Source organism: Mirounga leonina, unplaced genomic scaffold (genome assembly GCF_011800145.1).
Source record: "Mirounga leonina isolate KUSES-001 unplaced genomic scaffold, KU_Mleo_1.0 Mir_176, whole genome shotgun sequence".
In the NCBI taxonomy this organism is placed as follows: domain Eukaryota; kingdom Metazoa; phylum Chordata; class Mammalia; order Carnivora; family Phocidae; genus Mirounga; species Mirounga leonina.
In genome coordinates this window covers 59,239,147-59,262,921 of record NW_023270454.1, presented here as the reverse complement: position 1 = coordinate 59,262,921, position 23,775 = coordinate 59,239,147, and the positions used below count along the sequence as shown (strand labels likewise).

Below are 23,775 nucleotides of genomic sequence, written 5' to 3'. Positions count from 1 at the left end.
CTCGCTGCTCCGCTTCGCACATGCGCAAAATGCGGGCGGAGAAGGGGGCGTCTTCGTCCCGGGGCTTTGGTGTCCCAGCGCTAGCCAGAACGTCGTCTGAGGTGGGAAGCTGGGATCTGAAGCCTGGCGTGAAAAGAAAAGAATGAGGTTAGTAACGAGATGCTTCCACAGACTGCTAAGTCTTTAGTGCAGACGCGGAGAGCCTTTATTTGCCTTTTTGACCTTTTCGTGCCCCGGGAAGGGATGAGAATCCAGGGCCTGGCGGGCCGGGTAATTTGGCCCAGTTTTGGTTTACCATCCGGCGGGGGTTAACAGAGGTGGGAGGGAACTGACCTTTCCAGGGCCGCTAGATATTTCTCAGCCCCCACAGTGCCTGGTGCTTGGCCTTCAGCTTTTCCCTCTTACCTGGTTCAGAGGGATTCTGGCGCGGTAGCCAAATGGCTGGAAGGAAGTGGGCATGGGGGCAGGATGGGTGTTGGGATGCACCGGGCCTCACCGCATAGATTTTACCAATGTTGTATGTATTTGTCGGGTAGGACTTTGGCTCCAACCGTAATCACGATCAGACACCTGTCCCTCCTCCCCACCCCACTCCTCACCCTCAGCCATTCTTGTGGTTGAATCCCAAGATGTGGCCGGCTTTCCAGCCATATCCAGCATAAATCCAGTCATGAGTCAGACATAGGTAGTCTGATAATCCAATTGACTCAGTAATTGCCGAGATTTAGAAGCCCGTAACTACTGTAAATCAAAGCAAATTCCTGTCCAGAGGGCCAGACTTGTTGGTTTGCCCAGTCGTGAATCTGGTCAGGGACCAGCTAAAGGGTGGGAGAGAATGAGGTGGACCTCTGACTTCCTGGTAGAAATGAAGAGATGATAGTCCTTCAAAACTTCTAACCCTAATTCCTCACTCATCAGGACTCTTTATGCCTCCTGCAGTACCTTCTGCAGAGTAAGTCCTTTATTTTCCAAAAATCATACTGGATTCTCCAGTAGTGGATTCATGAGGAACATTAACTTTTGCCTAGTGTTTTTTTTCCTCTTTATCCCACTTATCTCCTTGAAGGCAGGGCAAGAAAAATGTGCAGAGTACATTCTTGAAGCAGTCTCCCAAATCACTGTTCATACTGTAGTATGTAAAGCATGGCCCATTTTCCAAAACCATCATCCTGTCTGGTTCACATTATATCCCAGTCAGACACTCAAGCTTTGTGATCATAGATAAACAACACATTAGGATTCTGGAAAATGGGTAAGGTTATTCTAATATTTGAAGTGATTTTTCCGTATAAAGTTGTCCCAGTGGAAATTAAAATTATGCAAGTTCAAGATATTTTGTGAATTAAGTAAAATGTTCATTCACTTAATTATAATACAGTAGACCCTTAAACAACAAGGATTTGAACTGTGTGGGCCTACTTAGACATGGATTTTTTTTTTTTTTTTTTGGAGATTTGCCACAATTTGAAAAAACTCCCTGTTGAACCCTGTAGCCTAGATATACTGAAAAAAAATTTTTATTAAAGGTATTATTTTAAGAATACAGCGTATAATACATGTAACATATAAAATATGTGTTAATTGACTGTTTTTGTTATCGGTAAGGCTTCCAAACAACAGTAGGCTATTAGTAGTTAAGTTTTGGGGGAGTCAAGAGTTATATTTGGATTTTCAGTTGTGCAGTGGTCCCCGTCCCTAGCCCCCGGTGTTTAAGGGTTAATTGTATTTTGATTTTTCAGGCCATTAACCTCACCGGGAAAGTTGCTCTTGATGAGTTTCAAGGACATTTACTTCATCTTTACTACTGATGTTAAGGGGATTTCTGAGACCCAGAAATGAATAGTAACCAAATATATAGAACTGAATTCTAACCTAGATCAATTTTGATCTTATGACAATTAAAAGGCTGAGTAATATGTTAACCTGCTTTTACATCACTTTATGATTTAGGCTCTTGTATTTGGGAAATTAACTTCTAGTAAAAATGATTTTTTTATTATAGGCTCAGATTGCAATTTCTAGGTCTTGGGTCTAGGAAGTACTTAGTTTTGAAAAATAGCTGTGACTAATCCGATTGTATTGTAAAACAGTAGTAGTAGTAGTAATAATAATTAGTCTAGGAAAATATTAAATCCATTGGCACTCTTAATTCTACTAAATTTACTTAACGCTTTCCACATGTCCTATACTGTGCCAACTGTTGGGTGAGTTTGAAAGGAGCTGAGTGTGGAGTATAAAGATGAATAAAAGTAAGGAACCCACAGATTAGTGGGGGAGAAAGGACAGACATAAATACAGAGTTTTAAATTCAGGGTGCTAAGTGCTTTAGTAGATGTGTGTAGAAAGTGCTTGAGTACAGGAAGGAGGCACTACTTCTTCCTGGGGCATTGAAGAAGGTTGTATCAAAAATGTGGAGCCCTTCATCATTCCTGCTCAGCCAAAAGTCTGCTCCTCCTCTCCCTCTGCTCCTCCCCCCACTCATGCGTGCGCGCACTCTCTCTCTCTCTCAAATAAATAAATAAAATTTTAAAAAATGTGGTATTTGCCTTGGGTCATGAAAGATATATAGCATTTGCCAAGGTGAAGAAAGGGTAGGATATTCAAATCTGAATATAGCATGTGTAAAAATGAAAATAAATGTATGTTCTAGTGTGGCAAGATCATAGGGTTTATAAGGAAAGGTGGAAAAGGAGTCATAAATTACATTGAGGTCTGATTATGGGACACCTTTGTCAAACTAAGGAGTAAAGATTTTATTTTCTAAGCTAGATAGATGTTTTTAGGCAATGGACTGCTTTGATTAGGTTTGTGCTTTGCAAAGATAATTCTGACAACCATGTGAAGGAGGAACCATCTTGGAAGCAATTAAAGGATCTCAACTAAGGCAGTGCCAAATAGGAAGCACGTCAACACTAAAGGTGATTGAAACTTAAATTTTGGTGGAGTAATACAGCCATCTGTTTAATCTTGTCAGTTTTGTGCTTAAAGTTAAGATAGCAAATATGGTGAAAACCATTCATTCATTTGTTCATCAAATATTTATTGTCAGCAGCGTGTCAGACAATATTCTTGGTATGTGTGATACCTCAGTGACTAGAATTGTCCTCCTGGGAATTACATTCCAACAGAGGGAGATGGTCAATAAATAATAAATAGATATGTAAACTGTGTACTACTTTATAAGGTGGTAAGTTTTATGGAAAAAAGGATCTAGAGCAGTTAAAGGGAATCCAAGTGTAGAGGAAAAAGAGGAGTTTGTGGTGTTATATAGGGTGCTCAAGGGAGGCCTCACTGAAAAGGGTAAATTTGAGTAAATATTTAGAGGTGGTAAGGCAATAGATTTCTCAGGGATGAACATCCCAGAGGGAATGACTAGAACAGAAACTCTAAGTTAGGGAGAATGACTTGGAGAGTGCTCGAGGGATAGCGTAGTAGAAAACAAAGGGGAGTAAGAGGGAGGAGTGCAGATTATTAGGGTTTTATTAAGACCTTCATTTTCATTCCTAGTGAAATGGGAAGGCATTGCAAGACTGAGCAGAGGAGTGAAAGGATCTGAGTTGATAATTTTTAAAGGGGTTCCTGTGTCAGACAAAGGAGTAAAGACCTTTACGTTCCAAGTTGAAGGTTTTTAAGTAATGGAATATGATTAGACTGCTATATTGGGAATAGACTAGAGATATACAAACTGTTGATTTTGATAATGAAAAAAGCTAATCATACCTGTCAGAAAATATTAATATATTTTTAATTAATTAATTTATTTTTGATGTAGTGTTCCATGATTCATTGTTTGTGTATAACACCCAGTGCTCCATTCAATACATGCCCTCTTTAACACCCATCACTAGGCTAACCCATCCCCCCATCCCCCTCCCCTCTAGACCCTCAGTTTGTTTCTCAGAGTCCACAGTCTCTCATGGTACGTCTCCCCCTCCGATTTCCCCCCCTTCATTTTTCCCTTCCTACTATCTTTTTTTTTTTTTTAACATATAATGTATTATTTGTTTCAGAGGTACAGGTCTGTGATTCAGCAGTCTTACACAATTCACAGCGCTCACCATAGCACATACCCTCCCCAATGTCTATCACCCAGCCACCCCATCCCTCCCACCCCCCACCACTCCAGCAACCCTCAGTTTGTTTCCTGAGATTAAGAATTCCTCATATCAGTGAGATCATATGATACATGTCTTTCTCTGATTGACTTATTTCACTCAGCATAATACCCTCCAGTTCCATCCATGTCGTTGCAAATGGTAAGATTTCATTCCTTTTGATGGCTGCATAATATTCCATTGTATATATGGAATGCATATGTATGTATATGTATATACCACACCTTCTTTATCCAGTCATCTGTCGATGGACATCTTGGCTCTTTCCACAGTTTGGCTATTGTGGACATTGCTGCTATAAACATCGGGGTGCATGTACCCCTTTGGATCCCTATATTTGTATCTTTGGGGTAAATACCCAGTAGTGCAATTGCTGGGTTGTATGGTAGCTCTATTTTCAACTTTTTGAGGAACCTCCATACTGTTTTCCAGCGTGGCTGCACCAGCTTGCATTCCCACCAACAGTGTTAGGAGGGTTCCCCTTTTTCCGCATCCTCGCCAACATCTGTCGTTTCCTGACTTGTTAATTTTAGCCATTCTGACTGGTGTGAGGTGGTATCTCATTGAGGTTTTGATTTGGATTTCCCTGATGCCGAGCGATGTTGAGCACTTTTTCATGTGTCTCTTGGCCATTTGGATGACTTCTTTGCAGAAATGTCTGTTCGTGTCTTCTGCCCATTTCTTGATGGGAATATTTGTTCTTTGGGTGTTGAGGTTGATAAGTTCTTTATAGAACTTATAAAGAACTTTATAGTTCTTTATAGAACTTTGATAAGTTCTTTATAGCCAACATTCCTCTGGCTATTTGGGCTCTTTTCTGGTTCCATACAAATTTTAGGATTATTTGTTCCATTTCTTTGAAAAAAGTTGATGGTATTTTGATAGGGATTGCATTAAATGTGTAGATTGCTCTAGGTAGCATTGACATCTTCACAATATTTGTTCTTCCAATCCATGAGCATAGAACATTTTTTCCATTTCTTTGTGTCTTCCTCAATTTCTTTCATGAGTATTTTATAGTTTTCTAAGTAAAAACTGAGAGCTTTCCCTCTAAGGTCAGGAACAGGGCAGGGATGTCCACTATCACCACTGCTATTCAACATAGTACTAGAAGTCCTAGCCACAGCAATCAGAGAACAAAAAGAAATAAAAGGCATCCGAACCGGCAAAGAAGTCAAACTCTCACTCTTTGCAGATTATATGATACTTTATGTGGAAAACCCAAAAGACTCCACCCCAAAACTGCTAGAACTCATACAGGAATTCAGTAAAGTGGCAGAATATAAAATCAATGCATGGAAATCAGTTGCATTTATATACACCAACAACAAGACAGAAGAAAGAGAAATGAAGGAGTCAATCCCATTTACAATTGCACCCAAACCATAAGATACCTAGGAATAAATCTAACCAAAGAGGCAAAGAATCTGTACTCAGAAAATATTAATATTTTTTAAAAATTCAACTCCTGAAAAGTATTGCATGTCTTGGTATTCTAAACCAAATGCCTTAAACAAGACTAGGCATATTAGGAAAAGAAGGATGCTTTTGATGTCAAAACCCAGTGAAGTAGTGTGACTGTGCTTCTATTACATGCTTAGAGAGTTAAAGAAACATTAAGCTGGCAAGTAAAGTTGTTAGGGAACCCAATAATAAAACAGCTGTTTGTGGAAAACATTGGTGCTGATGTATCACAGAACAAAAATCAGAGTGTGTCAATTTAATGCCAAGAAAAGTTATCAGAGATGTTTTTTTGATCTTTGAAATTATTTATTTCACCATCCTCTTTACTGTCTTTGCCTTTTTATACTCAACTTTTTAGAAGATGGGGGATTTTTGTTTGAGTTTTTATTTTATGTTAATTAACTAATATCTCCAAAATAATTATTTAGGAGCTTTTCTGAACTTAGGAATGCTAAGACTTCTTTTTTTTTGAATTGCTGCTGATACTTGGAATAGAGTCTTCAAATGCTGAAATAGCGTTTCTCTTGACTATTTGTTTGTTCATATTTTATTGGATATAGTTGACAAAATATTATATTAGTTTCAGATGTACAACATAGTGATTCGACAACTCAATATGTTATGCTCTGCTTATCACAAGTATAGCTACCATCTATCACCATACAATGCTATTACAAAACCATTGACTATATTCTTTATGCTGTACCTTTCATCTCTGTGACTTATTCCTTCCATAATTGGAAGCCTGTACCTCCCACTCCCTTTTACCCCTTTTTGCCCATCCCATACACCCCTTCCCTCTGGCAACCACCAGTGTGTTCTGTGTATTTATGGGTCTGTTTCTGCCTTTTCTGTTTGTTTTGTTTTCTAGGTTCCACATATAGGTGAAATAATTGAATATTTTGAGATCAGTTTTATGTAACTTTTTGCTTGTAAATTTTGTTTAAATAATTTCATGTCTTCTCTGGGAAAACTGTTTTCACATAAATTAAATACAGACTTTGAAAGTTTGAAATAGCCTATGACTTTTTCCTTTTGCTTTAAATTCTGTAGGACTTTTCCATTCATACAGTAATATGTTGTGATTTAAACATAGTATAAAGAGGAAACCATAAACAGAGACTCCGATGCTTCGGGAAAAAAGGGCATATCCATACCAAGGGTATGACCAGGCTTGGAAGAAGGCAAGAAGGTTTGGAAGTGGAAAATGCAGTGGAAAATTCTACAGGAGAAAGGGTGAATCACTATCATGTCAGGTAGAGGGGCAGCCAGAAGGTAGTTGTTGGTATAGTATTGTATGGTAGTTAATAGCATGGGACTCTGGCATTAGACAAATCTGAATTTTAGTTCATAACCTATTAGTTACTAACTGTGAGGTTTGGTATGTTACTTATCTATTTTTCATTTTAATAGGTTAAGTGTAGTACCTACCTCATAATATTATGAGAACTATATTACATAATCCATGTAAAGTGCCTCATACTTAATAAGCTGTCAGAACATGTTAGAAATGAAAAAACAAACAAAAAGCCAGTCCTTTCAAGCTTGTCTTTTCAACAAATTATTTTGGAGCAACTGGATATCCAGGAGGAAACAAAATGCTACCAGCATGGCTGTGTTTGTCTTTCTTTTTATTTTATTTCCTCACACCATTTACAAATATCAGTTTAAGATGAATTATAAATATAAATGTAAAAGCTAAAACAAAAAGAGCTAAATTGGACGATTCACACTCCCTCACTTCAAAGCCCATCACAAAGCTACAGTAATCAAAAAAGTGTGGTCCTTGGGCACCTGGATGGCTTAGTCGGTTAAGCATATGACTCTTGATTTCGGCTCAGGTCATGATGATCTCAGGGTCATGGGATCACGTGGTCCTGGCTTAAGGATGAACATACAGACCAATCAGATGGAATTGAGAGTCCAGAAATAAACCCAAAAATCTATTGCCAATTGATTTTTGACAAAGATGCCAAAACCAGTCAATTGGGAAAAGAATTGTCTTTCAACAAATGATGCTGGGACAATTTGACATCCAAATGCAAAAGAATGAAGTTGGACCCCTACTTCATCCCATATACAAAAATCAAATGTATCAATGAACTTTAAGATATAAAACTATAAAACTCTTTGAAGAAAACACTGGGTCAGATCTTTATGACTTTGGATTTGGCAATAGATTCTTAGACATGATACCAAGAGCATGAACAACAAAAGAAAAAATAGACAAATTCAACTTCATTAAAATGGGAAACTTTTATGCATCAAAATGATTATCAAAAGAGTGGAAAATACAACCTACAGAAAGAGAAAATATTTGTAAATTGTATTTTGATAAGGTTCTTGTTTCCAGAATATGTAAAGAATTCTTACAATTCAACAACAAAAAGACAACTCAATTTTTTTGAATAGATATTTCTCCAAAAAAAATATACAGATAGCCAACCAGTACATGAAAAGATGCTTAACATCACTAGTCATTAGAGAAAGACAAATCAAAACTGAAATGAAATATCACTTCACATCCACTAGGATGTCTATTATTAAAAAAACAAAAAACATTAAAAACAGAAGATATGTATTGGTGTGCATACTGGGTTGAATAGTGTTCCCTCCAAAATTCATGTCCACCCAGAATCTCAGAATGTGATTTCATTTGGAAATAGGGTCTTTATAGAAGTAGCTAGTTAAGTTCATGCCAGATTAGGGCTGACCCTAAATACAATGAATGGTGTTCTTTTAAGAAAGTTATATGGAGGAAAAGCAGATACTGAGTTTTGTTACCAAAAGCCATGGACCTCCAGGAGCCAACTAGAAGCTGGAAGAGCCTTCCCTAGAGCCTTCAGAAGAATCATGGCCCTGCAGATACCTTGATTTCAGACTTCTGGACTCCAGAACCATGAGAGAATAAAAATGTATTGTTTTAAGCACCCAGTTTTTGGTAATTTGGTATAGCAGCCCTAGGAAATCAATACAACAAGGATGTAGAGAAATTAAAACCCTCATATATTGCCAGTGGGAAAGTAAAATGATTTAGCTCAATGGAAGACAGTTTGGCAGTTCCTCAGAAAGTTAAACATAAAATGACCATGTGACCACTCCTAGGTGTATACCCAAAAGAATTGAAAACAGATACTCAGACACTTGTACACAAATGTTCATAGTAGCACAATTCACAATAGACAAAAGGTAGAAACAACTGAAGTGTCCATCAACGGATAAACAAGGTGATACATACATACAATGGAATAGTACTCAGCCATAAAAAGGAATGAAGTACTGATACCTAATACTGTGTGGATGAACCTCAAAAACATTATGCTAAGTGAAAGAAGCCAGACACAAAAGGTCACATATTGTGTGATTCTATTTATATGAAATATCCAGAATAGGTAGATCCATAGCCATGGAAGACTAAAACCATAACGTTTTTAGAAGAAGAATATCTTTTGTACTTAGGGGTAGGCAAAACTTTAAAAAATAGAACCCAAAAAGCAATAGCCTTTTATAAAAAGGAAAAAAAAAAAAGATAAATGAACTAGGAAAGTAGATTGCCAAACAACAATAAGGGCCACTTGAGGTTTGAAATGCTACCAGCATGGTTGTGTTTGTCTTTCTTTTTATTTTCAGCTGCAGCAAGGTAAGCATGGAGTAGAGAGTTGGATTTCATCAAGATTAGTGTCTTTGCAAGGTGAGTAGGATGAACCTGAAGAGGGATAAGGATTTTGAGGATATATGTGCAAGGGAGTGAATATAATAACTGACAGATAGGAATTTAAACTGGGTAAGTAGAGAATTGATAATATGGGGTGGGGGGTGAAGCGAAACATGGTAGGATCAGATAATTGTAAGATATGATGGGTCTCAGGGTTAGAATATTGGAGTCCTAGAGTATATTTTGATGCAGTCTAGGGATATTCCTGGGTGTATCAAGAGTTTTATCTTTATTTTATAGAATTGAAATGTTCACAAAAGAGCATTTGAAACTGACTTCAAACAATTCATTATACCTTTTCCTAGGCTGTATTAGCTTTTCTACTTAGTCCTTGAAAACTTATAGGAAGCCACTCTTGAGGAATAGTTGTGTTATGGCTTTCTCCTGATCTTAAGTATCTCAGATAGTGGTGCTCCTCAGCTTCAAGGATGAATCCAGGTATTATAGAAACAAATTTATCAGATGAAAAGCAAAACTCTAAATTGCTTGCTTTTTGATATTTTGAATTTAAAAGATTGTGATAAAAAATATTCAAAGAATTATAAAGTCTTCGAGTTGGAAGAGAAGTTTATATTATCTACAATTTTAGTTCTAGTCCTTTAACTGAGAGCTCATACCTCACAAGGTAGGTCATTTTATTATAGACAGCTTTTCAGTTAAGGGGTACTTTGTGAAAAAGTTCTTTCTATTGGACTAAAGTTTTTCTCTTTAAGTCTTATTAGTTTAGATGTGGATTTCAAAATACTACGTGGAAAAAGCCCATTGCTCTTGAACTTCGCTTTAAATAATGCGTTTTTCCTCTTTACATTCTAATCAGTAACAAGCCCATCCTCTCAGCGGCATTCCTCTCCCACCTAGATAACTGTAGATGATCCTTAGCTGACTTCTCTGCCTCCAGTGAGGCACCCGCCCAGGTGGTTCTCGGTGCTATCACAGTGGTGATCTACCCAAAGCACGAGCAGCCCCAGTAGCACCAGCAGTACTCAGAAGGGATTATATGCCAGGCATTGTTCTAAGCACTGTACGCATTTACTCCTTATAATAATCCTATAAAGTAGGTTCTGTTATAGTCCTTATTTTTCAGATGTGGACAAAGTCGAGTAGTTAACTTACATAGCTAGTAAGCATTAGAGCCAAGTTCAAATCCAGACTTCTAGATTCGGAGCACATGCTTTTGAACTCTACATCAAGCCATTTCTTAATCTTTCTTACTTAAAACACGTCCGTGGTTCCCATCATAGGATCAAGTTTGACATGGCACATAATGCCTTTCACGATCCAACCCTTTTTCTCTTCTAGAGCTTCATCTCCCATTTCCTACTACTTTCTTTTTATTTCTGTAAAACTAAACTACTTGTATTACCCTAATACACTGTGTTTTTTCACATATATGTGCATTTACTACCACCTCCTTCAACTTGCTGACTCTTTCAAATTATTCTTCAAGACTCATTTCAGGCATTGCCTTCTTCTGGAAACGCTACCAGAATCACTGCCTGAGTGATCCACTTCCCCTATTGGATGAAGTGTTCCTTCTCCACATGCCCATACCTTTATCGAAATATCATTGTAGTACTGTTATCCTTGCACTGACCATATTTATTTTTGTTGTTGTTGTTGTTGTTTTGTTTGTTTTGTTTTTTTGTTTTGTTTTGTTTTGCACTGACCATATTTAGTGGAAACTATATATACCAGAAACTCCTCAAAGGCAGGGACTATATCTGATTTTTCTTTTATAAGCAATTATAACCCTGAATTACACTGAATAGATTTCCACGTTTTTATTTTATTTGCAGATGATTCATGGTGATGGCTTGCAGGGTCATAAATAAAAGAAGGCACATGGGACTTCAACAACTTTCATCATTTGCAGGAACAGGAAGAACTTTCCTAGGCCCATTAAAATCATCGAAATTTATTATAGATGCAGAGTGTCATGAAGGTGTGTTAATCAGTTCAACAGTAAGGCTTCTCGAAAGTTTGGATTTAACCAGCGCAGTGGGACAACTTCTCAATGAAGCAGTTCAAGCACAAAATAACACATATAAAACTGGAACTAGTACTCTTCTGTTCCTTGTTGGTGCATGGAGCAGTGCTGCTGAAGAATGTCTCCATTTAGGTGTCCCCATTTCATTAATAGTGTCTGCAATGTCAGAAGGACTGAACTCTTGCATTGAAGAGGTAGTTTCCCTTCAAGTACCTATCCACAATGTATTTGACTATATAGACAGCACAAAGACATTTTCTGGACTTGAAACATTTAGTGGCAGTTTGTGCCCTTTTCTACAAATCCCTTCAGATACTGGTTTACAGAAAGAGCATGATCTCAAAGATGTTGCCTCTCCATCACTGACCATTTGCAATCTTTCTGGGATACCTGTTAAATCACCTAAACTCTTTAGACCTCAGGCTGAAGTTGAAGCAGATAAAAACATGTTACAAAATTCTCAAACTCTGAAAAACAGTCTGCTCACAGGCAACCATCATAGAAAGTCAATACTAATCCACAGTAGGCATTTTAATAGGACAGATAATAATCAGTGGATAAACAAACCAGATGGATTTCTAGAACAACATGGTGCAGCTTCTCCCCGTACTTACAGATGTAATGATTTGGTAGAGTTGGAGATGGGTTTAAGTCACGGAGATCACAACAGCATGAAATTAGTAGATGAAGCAGTACGGCTGCAGTATCAGAATGCAAGTATGCAGCAAGGCCACTGTACAATGCCATTTAGGTTTGACATTTCAAGACTCTTCACTTGCTGTTTACCAGGTGTACCTGAAACTTTCTCTTGTGTCTGCCCAGGATTTATCACTGTAGTATCAATATCTAATTCTGCTCTGATTAAGGAATTACAGAATCAGCCTCTCCGGATTATTCTCATTGAGGGTGACCTCACAGAGAATTATCGCCACCTGGGATTTAACAAGGCTACAAATATTAACACAGTACTGGAAAGCATGAAGGTTCAACAAGACAGCTCAGAAGAACTGTGGACAAATTATGTATTACAGGTACTAATTAAGTTCAATGTGAACCTTGTCCTGGTACAAGGAAATGTGTCTGAACACTTAATTGAAAAGTGCATACCCAATAAGCGGTTGGTACTTGGGCCAGTGAATAGCAGTGTGATGCAGGCTTTTGCAGAAGCTTCAGGAGCAGTACAGGTGACCTATATCACACAAGTGAATGAAAACTGTGTGGGCAGTGGGGTCTACGTGACCTTCTGGAGAAGTATTCCTTCGGATGTCATGGATAGAATCAATATAATCACAGTCGTGATAAAAATAGAAGGAATTAATTTGGTTACAGTAGTGCTCACTAGCCCAGTCGCTGCACAGATGCAGTCCAAAGAAGACAGGTTCTGGGCTTGTGCCTGTCGTCTGTATTATGCTCTAAAAGAGCAAAAGGTCTTCCTTGGAGGTGGGGCAGTTGAATTTTTGTGTCTTAGCCATCTTCAAATTCTTGCAGAGCAATCACTGAGTAAACGAAACCACGTCTGTTCAGGATGGCTTCATAATACTTCCTCTTGGCTGGCCTCATCTCTGGCACTATACAGATCCACTGTGCTTAAATGCCTGGCAAACGGATGGCACAAATACCTTTCAACTCTCGTATATAACATGGCCAATTGCTCATCAGAATTTGAAGCCAGCACATTCATTCAACAGCATCTACAAAATGCCACAGACTCTGGCTCTCCTTCGTCTTACATCTTGAATGAATATAGTAAACTAAATAGTGGAATTTTTAATTCAGGCATTTCAAATAAACTGGAACAAATTCCAAGCATTTATGACGTTGTTATACCAAAGATTGAGGCATGGCGCCGAGCTTTGGATTTAGTACTCTTAGTACTTCAGACAGACAGTGAAATTATTACTGGACTTGGACACACACGGTTAAATTCACAGGAAACAGAGGGCTTTTTATTTTTGTAGTGTTATTGGCTAAGTCTTTGGAAAATAATATTTTGTTATATATCATGCTAATAATAAATTTCCTAGTAGCTAAGTCATAGTGCCTAAAATGCCAGCCATTACCAAGAAGAAAATTATTGATGTCTGTCAGTAATTGCAGGGTCTGAGATTTCACCCGACTTACAAGCTAACAGGTTAGCCTGTTACTATTTCATGGTATGCTACAGGATACATGAGACGCTTGGACAGAGACAAAGCACTTTTATTATTCACAACAAAAGTGGTAGCCAGAGCTTCCTGTTAGTTTGTATCAGTTCCCATTTCTCTGAGCCCCATAAGAGCAACATAAAAGGCCAGTGATGGAAGCCTGCACATGCAGTGGGTTGTGTTACAGAAAAGGAACGCTGAGCTTGGGACATGGACTGCTTTTATAGTGACCAGAAACAATCCTGTTTTTTGTCCAAGGGGTAGTTGCTACCTTGTGCCTCAAGGTTGCTTAGTGTAAACACAAGCCTAAGACATGGACTGGGTAAAGATAGGTCAGGTCCTTGCATTCAGGGCACACCCAGAAAGTATGCAGTGTCATTCAGAGCCCATAATGGATAGCCTCTTCCATTTACTCACTTCTTAACCTGACATGTTCTTGGCCAAACTTGAATTTTCATGGAAGAATGCCACTCAGTTTACTAGTCTGATTAATCTGATAAACAGGTTGTTTCGTCAATACCAGATCTATTCAGTTGGTTTCATATAGCAGTTAATTAAGGCTACTATCAACAGACTGAGCAGCAGGACGAAACCAGTCTGCAGTATTGACCTCAGTCATGTCCCGTAGGGTCTTGAATTTAGTCAATTTTAAATTCCAACGGGGGTCTTTTTATTAGCCTGAATGTATTGTAAGACCAATGTATCATATATTATGACCCTCACAAGGGAGCTTTGACTGAGTTGCTGATCTTTGGTGTCAATGACAAAATGACAGGGGCAATAGATGGCCAAAAACAAATCCCCCCTCCCTAATGGAGAGACCTACTATGGCCCATTTTTCCCACATATAAGCACATAATCCCAATAGGGCACGGTCTCTCTACTTCAGGATTTGTTGTGAAACCTGATTTGAATCACCATTATATAGATTTAATTAAGTCACATAGGTAGTGCCACCCAGTAGTTGCAGCCTCAGTTGCCATAATGGCAAAATCCAAGGCTACTCAAACGTTGCTCTTCCCACCCTGTTGAGTAACTTGTACTCAACAAACTTGCAATTTTTTTTTTTTTTTAAAGATTTTATTTATTTATTTGACAGAGAGAGACACAGTGAGAGCAGGATCACAAGCAGGGGGAGAGGGAGAGGGAGAAACAGGCTTCCCGCGGAGCAGAGAGCCCGATGCGGGGCTCGATCCCAGGACCCTGGGATCATGACCTGAGCCGAAGGCAGATGCTTAACGACTGAGCCACCCAGGCGCCCCCAAACTTGCAATTTTTATTTCCTCCTTGCTGGTGGCATTTGTTTTAGCTTTGAGGACCCCTTGACTTAGAAACAATAGCCTACTCAAGCATAAGATCAGTCAGATTGAAATAAGGTTGTCCTGGTTTCTGTGTTTGTACATTTTCGCAGCTGCCATCGGTGGCATTATGAACTGCTTCCAATACTGAATAAGTCTTAATAAGGAGAAAACATTTGTTTGTTTGACTCCTGGGCGGATTGAGCGCTATGACTCTGTCTAAACAATGCTGGGAAACGGCTTGGCAAACAGAGTTCTGAATTTTGTTTGGGTTTAGCAGCCACTTCTACTGGTGGAGGTTGATAATGGCCACAGTCAAAACCATTGAGATGAGCTTCTAACTTGACCACCAGAACATCATCTATATAGTGAACATTTGGGATATCAGAGCATAGAGGCGCTCACACTAAATCCCAACCCGCCAATAGGTTAGGATGGGTTAGGGCATGGTAGTAGATGGCAGGAAGTTTGTCTCATTTCTCTATATAGAGCAGCAATACCCTGGATGGGAGGATCTCCTCTGGCACTTTATGAGCATTTACAAAATCAGCATATAACACCTCAGTACCAGTTACGTATTTTCATAACAATTCATTCTAATCCTATCAGTTGACTTTAGTCACTTTATCCCCCGTATGGGAATATGGCAAGTTTAACGTTGGCACATTAGGAGCTTTAACTGTGGTGAAGAGATTATGTTAGCTCCTTGGTTGGGAGCTCCAGAAGGAGCAAGGGGTAAAGGCTGCATCCAAGGAGCCTCTTTTTTTCTTTTTTTTGGCCCCTTGCTTCAGTGTTGGTACCAACTTCTTTCCTGTGCACTTCCCAGTATGTAGGGAGCCCCCACACTCTGGGGATCTTTCTTTTTGCCCTCCATATAACTAACCGTGCACCTCCTCAGTGTCCTGCAGCCTTTGGTACCTTTGACCACCCTGTGCCCGATACCAACTTCCCCTGTGGGACTGGGTAGAATGGTGACGAGCACCTGTATCTAACAGCTGTAAAAGTTTGAGTCACTTTCTTCCCCCATGTATTCCCATCATACTTGGCTTTCTCCTTAAAGCAGCTGAGGTCAGGGTAGAGGGTGAAGGAATTACCAAGAAGTGTAGAGGGAGAGAATGGCTCCAGTATTGCATTTACTTTTGTTTTTGATCAGCTGCCCAACTTGTACTCAACAAACTTGCAATTTTTATTTCCTCCTTGCTGGTGGCATTTGTTTTAGCTTTGAGGACCCCTTGACTTAGCAGCAATAGCCACACTTCTTGGCTAGAGCCCTGGGGCGTGCTGCCTTGTTATCATATTAATATCATTGCTCTTCCCAACCTGAGGTGAGTGAGCAACAACCAACACACCATTTGGGTGGCTTGTTTTAATCCTACTTCTCACTGCTTAGCCTCCAAACATAAATTAACAGGCAGGACAGTGGGAGACTCCTCCCCACCTCCCTTTCCCACTACTTAACATTTACTGTTGGATCCCAGGGAGTCTTATATCTCTTAACCCAGAGCAGTGGGGCCCTCATCTTTTTCAGAAACCATGGCTCTCTCAGCCAAAGCAGTAAAGAACTGTGTAGGGTCTGAGATTTTGCCCCGTTTATAAGCTATCAGTTAAAATGTAATGGGATACAGCCAGAAAACAATCCTGGATCAGAAACAAATGACTTTACAATAGCCAGAGCTTTGTGTTGGTTTATTTTGGTCCTCTGTCCTTGCAAGTCCCACAGAGGTGACATAAAGGGCCATGATGAATACATGCACAAGAGATTGTGTTACAGGAGAGGAGTGCATAACTTGGGCAAATCACAACTTTTACAGTAAGCAGAAGTAAGCCTTTTCTTGGTCTGGAGTGAGATGTTACATCATCATTCAGGGTTACTCGCTAGAAACACATCCCTGAGAAATGGCCTGGAAAAAGAGTACTCCAACCCAGCAAGAACATGCTGAGAGTCAATAGCATTCTGTGTATCCCAACAAAGTCTTGCTCTTTTGCCACTTAGCCATTAAATGAACATCTTAAGAATGGAATTATGTGTGGAGTTGAATATTAGAAAAGCTCTGGGGAAATAACAGTAGTAATTAAGTTATTGATTACCTACCATGTCCCAGGCACTATTCTAAATTCTTCACATATTGTATTAATGTTTTAGGGTTGCCATAACAAAATACCACGTATTAGGGGGCTTAAACAACAGAAATTTATTTTCTCACAATTCTGGGGGCTAGAATCTGAGATCAAGGTGTTGGCAGAGTCGGTTTCTTCTGAGGCCTCTTTCCTTCACTTGTAGATGGATATCTTCTCCCTTTGTCTCACAATGTCTTCCCTCTCTGTCTGTGTCCTAATTTCCTCTTCTTGTAAGGACACTAAGTCATAATGGATGAGGGCCTTCCCTAATGACCTTATTTTAACTTAATTACCTCTTTAAAGAGCCTGTCTCCAGTGAAGTCACGGTTCTGAGGTATGGGGGATTAGTACTTCAACATATGAATGGGGGGGCACACAATTCAGCCTATAACACATATATTATCTCAATCTTTGAAACATTTATTTTCTCCATTGTATGATGAGGAAATTAGTTTAGGAAGGTTAAGAAACTTGCCCAAAGTCTTAAAGCTAGTAGGTAGAAGAGCTGGAGTTTACACTAAGATTTTATCTGGCTCCAAAGTATATTTCTAAGTATTAACTGTGAAAGGAAACTTTTTCTGGAAAGTAACAACAACAAAAGAATGTCTAGTTTATTTATAGGGATAATTTAAATGTACTAGAAAATATGACTTGGTTATCTTCTACGCAGGTAAAAGAATATTAACTTTTGGTTTAGTGGTTGTCTTAAATGTGGTTACCTGAAAACCTTGCACAGATCATCATTCCAGTTATATACACCATCTTTGTTCAAAGTTAGAATAACAGCAACATTAAATGTTGAACTGTTTTTTAAAATAAAGTGTATTTTACTTGTTTAGGAATTGATACTTTTACTCTCCTGTGTACTATTAACACTTAATTTTTGTTAAAATATTACAAAGATTATGAGCACCACTAATATTAATGTAGATGCTTATTTATATAATAGATTTTTTGTGAAGTTGGTATTTGCATATATTGGTACTATTAAATATTTAGTAAAATCCTGTTATAAATACTTTCCTTTGACACTAGAAGTCTCATTTTAATACAGATTGTATAAGTCCATTTTGTTTTCAGATTGTAAAAAACTTTGTACTGTTATGTGGTTTATCAGCTATTTTTCTAATTCTTACCAGGGATACCTTTAAGTTTTAATTACTCAAGGAACTGTTCTGTCCTTGCAGAGGCAGTCCCTCACATAAATTTGATTCATTTAAGTAAGTGGGTTTTCCAAGAAGCCCTGTGCATAAGCAGGTAGACATTTCTCAAAAGACCAAAGGAGTGTTGACATCTTTGAGACCAATCTGCTGCTTTAATATTATAAACTACAAAGAGGTTTGCAGTTATTCTACATCCCATCCACATTATAGCCAGCCTTCCCAAAGATAAATAACCCTTCCTGAACCAGGAGTTAACTGGCTCTTCAAAAAATAATCTTTAAGAAATTCCAGCAATGGAATCCCTGCATATTCAGAATATGGGCAGGTGTACCTGCCTACCCAGACACTGGGCAGATGCAGGAGCAAAAAGGAAGTGGGAAGCAGCAAGAGTGAAGGGGTTACTGACAGGTCATTGTGAGCTATAGTCCCCAAAATTGTTGAAAGGACTCTACCTGAATGGAAATACAGTAAAACAAATTTGAGAAGTAGCTCATTGGCATCACATTCTGAGTAAGTGCAAAGCAACAACAAAAAGCAAAAACAACCCCACTTCTATGTGTATATGTAGATGGAAGAGAATTGACTAGTGCTGTAGTGATCTAAGCTCTGAAGAATATCAAAAATATCCAGCACATGCATCCTTCCAGGATGACTGAGCCACACTCTGAGGAAAAAATGTTGAAAAGAAATAAAATAGAGCAGGGCAGGAACATTTGGAATAAAGGAGAGGGAAAATTTACATTGGGAATGGTAAAACAGTGTCATTTTCTATTAGGCTGGGTGGCCAGCAGACTCAAGATGAAAAGACCTCCGAAAATAAATGTAACCTTGAAAGCAAGGTCTGTAGACTTCTAGGAAACACAGAGCTAAAGGCAGAAAATTTTTCCAACCAGTCTTAGCTTTGACAAATAGAGAAGGGTTACACAAAAAGGCTCTATTTCTGGTTCTTCATTTATAACATAACAGAGACCATGAGCCATGAAGCTGAGAAATTGACCCTGGCCCATCCACATCTCCATAGGAAACGTGGGATATGTCTATGTATGGGATACACAAAAATCCATGTAATTTGGGCATGAGGGAAAAAAGAAATGCTATTTAACCTCAAATGACCTGAGTACAAGAGAAGAGATTAAAATGGATGAAAGAATTTTTAACAGAACATGAGAACTCACAATATAAAAACTCTAGCTATAACGCAGATCAGAATATTTTTAAATGAGTTAAATCATTTAGATAGAAGTTTTTGAAAAAACAGCATGCATTAGAAATGAAGTTCTCGGAAATTAGATGGCAAACAACAGGTTATGGAATGACGACACAACTCAGAAAAAAAACTGGATGAAATCAAAGGTAACACAAGAGCACATGGAGTCCACCGAAAGCATGGTAAAGGAAGTAAATTTCTTTCCCAGGAACTCAGGAGAGGAATCTCTTTCACAAACCCTTCTAAATTTCCATAACAAAGATCTGCACTGTATCAATTTTTTTTTTTTTAAAGATTTTATTTATTTGACAGAGGGAGAGATAGCGAGAGCAGGAACACAAGCAGGGGGAGCGAGAGAGGGAGAAGCAGGCTTCCCACTGAGCAGGGAGCCCAATGTGGGGCTCGATCCCAGGACCCTGGGATCATGACCTGAGCCAAAGGCATATGCTTAACGACTGAGCCACCCAGGCGCCCCTGTATCAATTTTTTTTAAGATACTGACTTAAATGGCCAAACTTTACAAAGGATGACTTTCCTGTATAACACACAGACCAGTATAACATTAGGGTCCCCCTCTGGAACTTTACAAAGCCATTAACGACTCATTTAAGTTCAGGAGCAGTCCTTGGCTGGATAGTTCATGCCATTGTTCGACTCTACAAGGCTTTGTTTCATGAGGGGAAAGCGATGGTGGGTCAGAGGAGTCCAGGGCCTCTCAGGGTGCCAGAGCCTTGCAGTCACCAAAAGTGAGGGTTTCCAGGAGCATAGCTTTCCAGGCCCACAAACTTTTGCCAAGTTAACAGGAAGTAATCATCATCAGAGGGATTAACTCATAACTTGTACTAACCAAATTCACAGAGAATTGTGTAAACCAAGACGCTAACTTCATATTGGTATTTATAACTCCTAGAAAAAGCAGAATACTCATATGAACTGAACCAAGAATTGTTTTCTCCTGTTTCTGACAGTCTCTGGGGAGCTAGGAACACTGCTTGTTGAGGCTGGAATTGAAGCCAAGGGACTCCTCTGATGCAGCACTAGCCAGACACCTCTCTTCAGGATAATGCTGAACACCCACCACTAATCAGGAAAGTCAGCCTTTTGCTCACTTCTGTTGCCATACTCTTTATTCAGGTATTACGTTAATGAGACACTGCTTTCTTTTTACTCAGTTATATTTCAGACTTGCTCTCTGGGGGCAGCATCCTGTGCCCCCTCTGAATGTTAACTTACTGATTTGGGAGACATCTCCTCTGTAGTGATATCTAATAACCACAATCACCCACTTCGTGATATTTGTTAAACCCAGCAGAACTTAACCTTATCTCCAGTTTCTGGAAGCAACAGATCAGTCTCCTTTGGACCAGCTAAAGGTTCTCCCTTCCATGATAAAAGAATGATAAAAAGGAGGTATCTGTCAGCTTCCAGGATGTACTTATAGTGTAGTCAGATAAGCATTAGACTTTAAACTAGAAGAAATTTTTCATAATCTGACTTTGCCCCCTGTGTGACCTCGGGCAAGTCACTTAACCTCTCTGAAATCTGTAAAATATATTCTTAAAGCAACTTTGAGGTTTAAATTAAATATACATTATGATAACTCAATATAAACTGTGTGCAAATATCCAGGGAAATAAGTCAAGCAATTGAAACTTTGTTATAAAAGAGTTTCGTGAGATTTCTGTTCCTTTCCTAGCTTTACAATTTTAATGGTTCTTTGTGCCCCTTCCTCCTTTGCCCTCCTTATAAGTGATTAGAAATAATGCCCATGAACAAAAAAGGTCAGTGTGCCTACTTTGGAGATAAGAGCAATAAGAGAGGAGAGTACTAGGGAAGATGTATTTCACTTCTCAAGATGGCTGGAGGAGAGAACCCAGGCAGTTGAAGATAATAATGACAAAAATTAATAATAGTAGATTTGGTGTAGTACTTTACCCTTTTAAATAGTTACTGACCCTAGCCACTTCTAAGAGTAGCAGGACTACTGTCTACCACATGGATTTGCTGGCCTAAGGGAGCAAAGCCAAGCCCCAGCTAGGGAGACTCCAGAGTAAGCCAACAGATGATTGTAGACCACAACATCCTTCAATCAGCCTCCCTTGACGTGTGCATGTGTCATCTTTTCCGAATCATGTTGTCAAGTTCTTATGATTGCCAACTACTTTACTTTAGTATTTTGTTTATATAGAGTAACAGTTCTCAACCTTGGCTTCAAATAAGAATCAACTGGGGAGCTTTTATGACTGCTAATGTCCTAACTACATCTACAGATATTTAATTAGACTGAAATCAGAGCTCCAGGCATTGGTATTTTTAAGAGCTCCCAGGTGATTGGAATATGTAGCCAAGTCTGAGAATCGCTGACATGAAGTGATCATTTTTCCCTTGCTCAATGGTCCTCAATCCCTAGCTGCACTTTAGTATCACTTGGGAGCCTTTAGACAAATTAAATCAGAAGCTCTGGAATTGGGGCCTGGGTATATCAGTTTTTAAAGCTTCCTGTATGATTATAATGTGTAGCCAGAATTGATGATCACTGCTATAATTTAAACAGAATATGAAGAGATGGTCTTTTTAATATAAAGTAATTGCTCTCCTTCCTTGGGGAAACTGAATCCACATGTTCAGGGGAAATACACAGTTGCAACTTGGCAAAAATATGAAAAACCATGCACTTAGCTCCAGGCTAAGGAGATAATGTAGGAAAAGAGCACAGAGATAAGGAAGAATAAGGAAAGATAAGGTAACAAATCTCCATGAATTATAGGAAACAACTTGAATTCCAGAAGTACCAGATTAATCAACTTTAATTCAGCAATCATCTAAAGAAGGATCATTCCTTGCAAATTGTCAATCACAGATCATATCTACCATTAGAGACCACTTCTTCATGATGGGGAGCACTTTCCAGGCACTGGCTCACGTAATCTTCACAACAGTTCTGTGAGGCAGGCTGTTACTATCTTCATTTTACAAATAAACCGAGACACAGAGGCTAAGTGTCTTGCCCAAGATACACAGCTATTTAGAGGTAGAGTTTGGCAGTGGGTCTTGAGAGACCCTAATGGCAGCCAGTGGTCTCTGAAGAAGGGCGGATGCACAGACAGGAAGGTACAATGTTGTGCAAGAGGAATATATTAGAATTTCTACTATTTTTTTTTTTGTAACTTTAACTTTTTTATTTAGGTTATATAATTTACATATATTAGTTTGGTAGGACATATATATATATATAGATATAAATATGCATGTATTGGGTCATATGATAAAAAACGATTGAATATCACTTCTCTAGAAGCTAATGGGTACACTAATAACAAACACAAATATACAAATTCTGCGTAAGGCATAATATCAATCTATGTTGATAGAGTAGAAAGGAATCTAGGAGCAAATTATTCATTAAAGGGTGAAAATCAGAGGCTCCTGGCTGGTTCGTCAAGAGTCATGGGACTCAGGGGTGCCTGGGTGGCTCAGTTGATTAGGCAGCTGCCTTCAGCTTAGGTCATGATCCCAGAGTCCCTGGATCGAGCCCCGCATCAAGCTCCCTGCTCAGCAGGGTGACTGCTTCTCCCTCTCCCTCTACTCCTGCCCGACTAATGCTCTCTCTCTCTCGCTCACTCTCTCTCAAATAAATAAGTAAAATCTTTAAAAAAAAAAAAAGTCATGGGACTCTTGATCTCATGGTCATTGAGTTTGAGCCTTGTGTTGGGTGTAGCCATTACTTAAATCAGTAAGTACATGTTTAAAAAAATAATAATCAAATAAAGGGTGAAAATCAAATGAATTTTGGTTAGCTCTATCTTCTATATGTAAAAATATTGAGACTTAAAAAATATATATTTTAGTGACATACCCTCAAACATTTTGAAATACCTTTCAATGAGCCATTCTAAAAACTCTAGTTTCTTTGTTATTTTTAAATGAGTTTTCACCTGTGACCTTTTAGCAATATGTTTTTATGGAGCTTTTTTTTTTTTCAAGATTTTATTTGTTTATTTGACAGAGACACAGCAAGAGAGGGAACACAAGCAGGGGGAGTGGGAGAGGGAGAAGCAGGCTCCCCCCGAGCAGGGAGCCTGATGTGGGGTCCCAGGACCCTGAGATCCCAGGACCCTGAGATCATGACTTGAGCCGAAGACAAGATGCTTAACCGGCTGAGCCACCTAGGCACCCCATTTTATGGAGATTTTTAGACAGCTTAGGTCTTTATTTAAACTGGAATACTTTTAAACTGTTCAGATTGACTCCCAAGATAACAAAGTCCATGCTGTGTGAGTAGCAAGCATGCTGATTTACCTGGGCTGCTTTGTGGCCTTATTTCCAAGCTTCTAGATCATGATGTTCCAGCTCTTACTTCGCATCTGACTGTGTCCTTGATCAATTTTATTACATGTTCTGGTACCTCCATTCTTCCTAAGTACTTTTATTTCTTTCCTCATAGCCAGACACCATTCTTTTTATCTTTAACTATGTACCACCTTTTTCTCTTCCCTATTCACACTTCCATCCTGGGAGTTGTTTTGTTTGTCTGAATGTTTGTTTTTTAAAGTACATTCATCTT

General features: G+C 38.8%; 1 protein-coding gene across 3 annotated transcripts; it reads left to right on the top strand.

The window, feature by feature from the left end:
- Positions 1-10: 10 nt before the first annotated feature.
- On the top strand, positions 11-14,549 carry BBS12 (Bardet-Biedl syndrome 12). 3 transcript variants are annotated; one of them, XM_035023120.1, is made up of 3 exons: positions 11-147; positions 9,210-9,219; positions 11,091-14,549. In XM_035023120.1, exon 3 carries the CDS (start codon positions 11,098-11,100, stop codon positions 13,237-13,239), a length of 2,142 nt encoding a protein of 713 aa, XP_034879011.1. In that variant the 5' UTR covers positions 11-147; positions 9,210-9,219; positions 11,091-11,097; the 3' UTR covers positions 13,240-14,549. The 3 variants fall into 3 exon arrangements, with proteins under 3 accessions (XP_034879011.1, XP_034879010.1, XP_034879009.1); XM_035023119.1 differs by having other exon boundaries at positions 9,210-9,270; XM_035023118.1 differs by lacking the exon at positions 9,210-9,219 and having other exon boundaries at positions 11,091-14,548.
- The last annotated feature ends 9,226 nt before the right edge of the window (positions 14,550-23,775 follow it).

Coding starts and splice junctions, on each gene's coding strand:
- BBS12 (XM_035023120.1), top strand. CDS start 11,098: ATGGTGATGGCTTGCAGGGTCATAAATAAAAGAAGGCACATGGGACTT.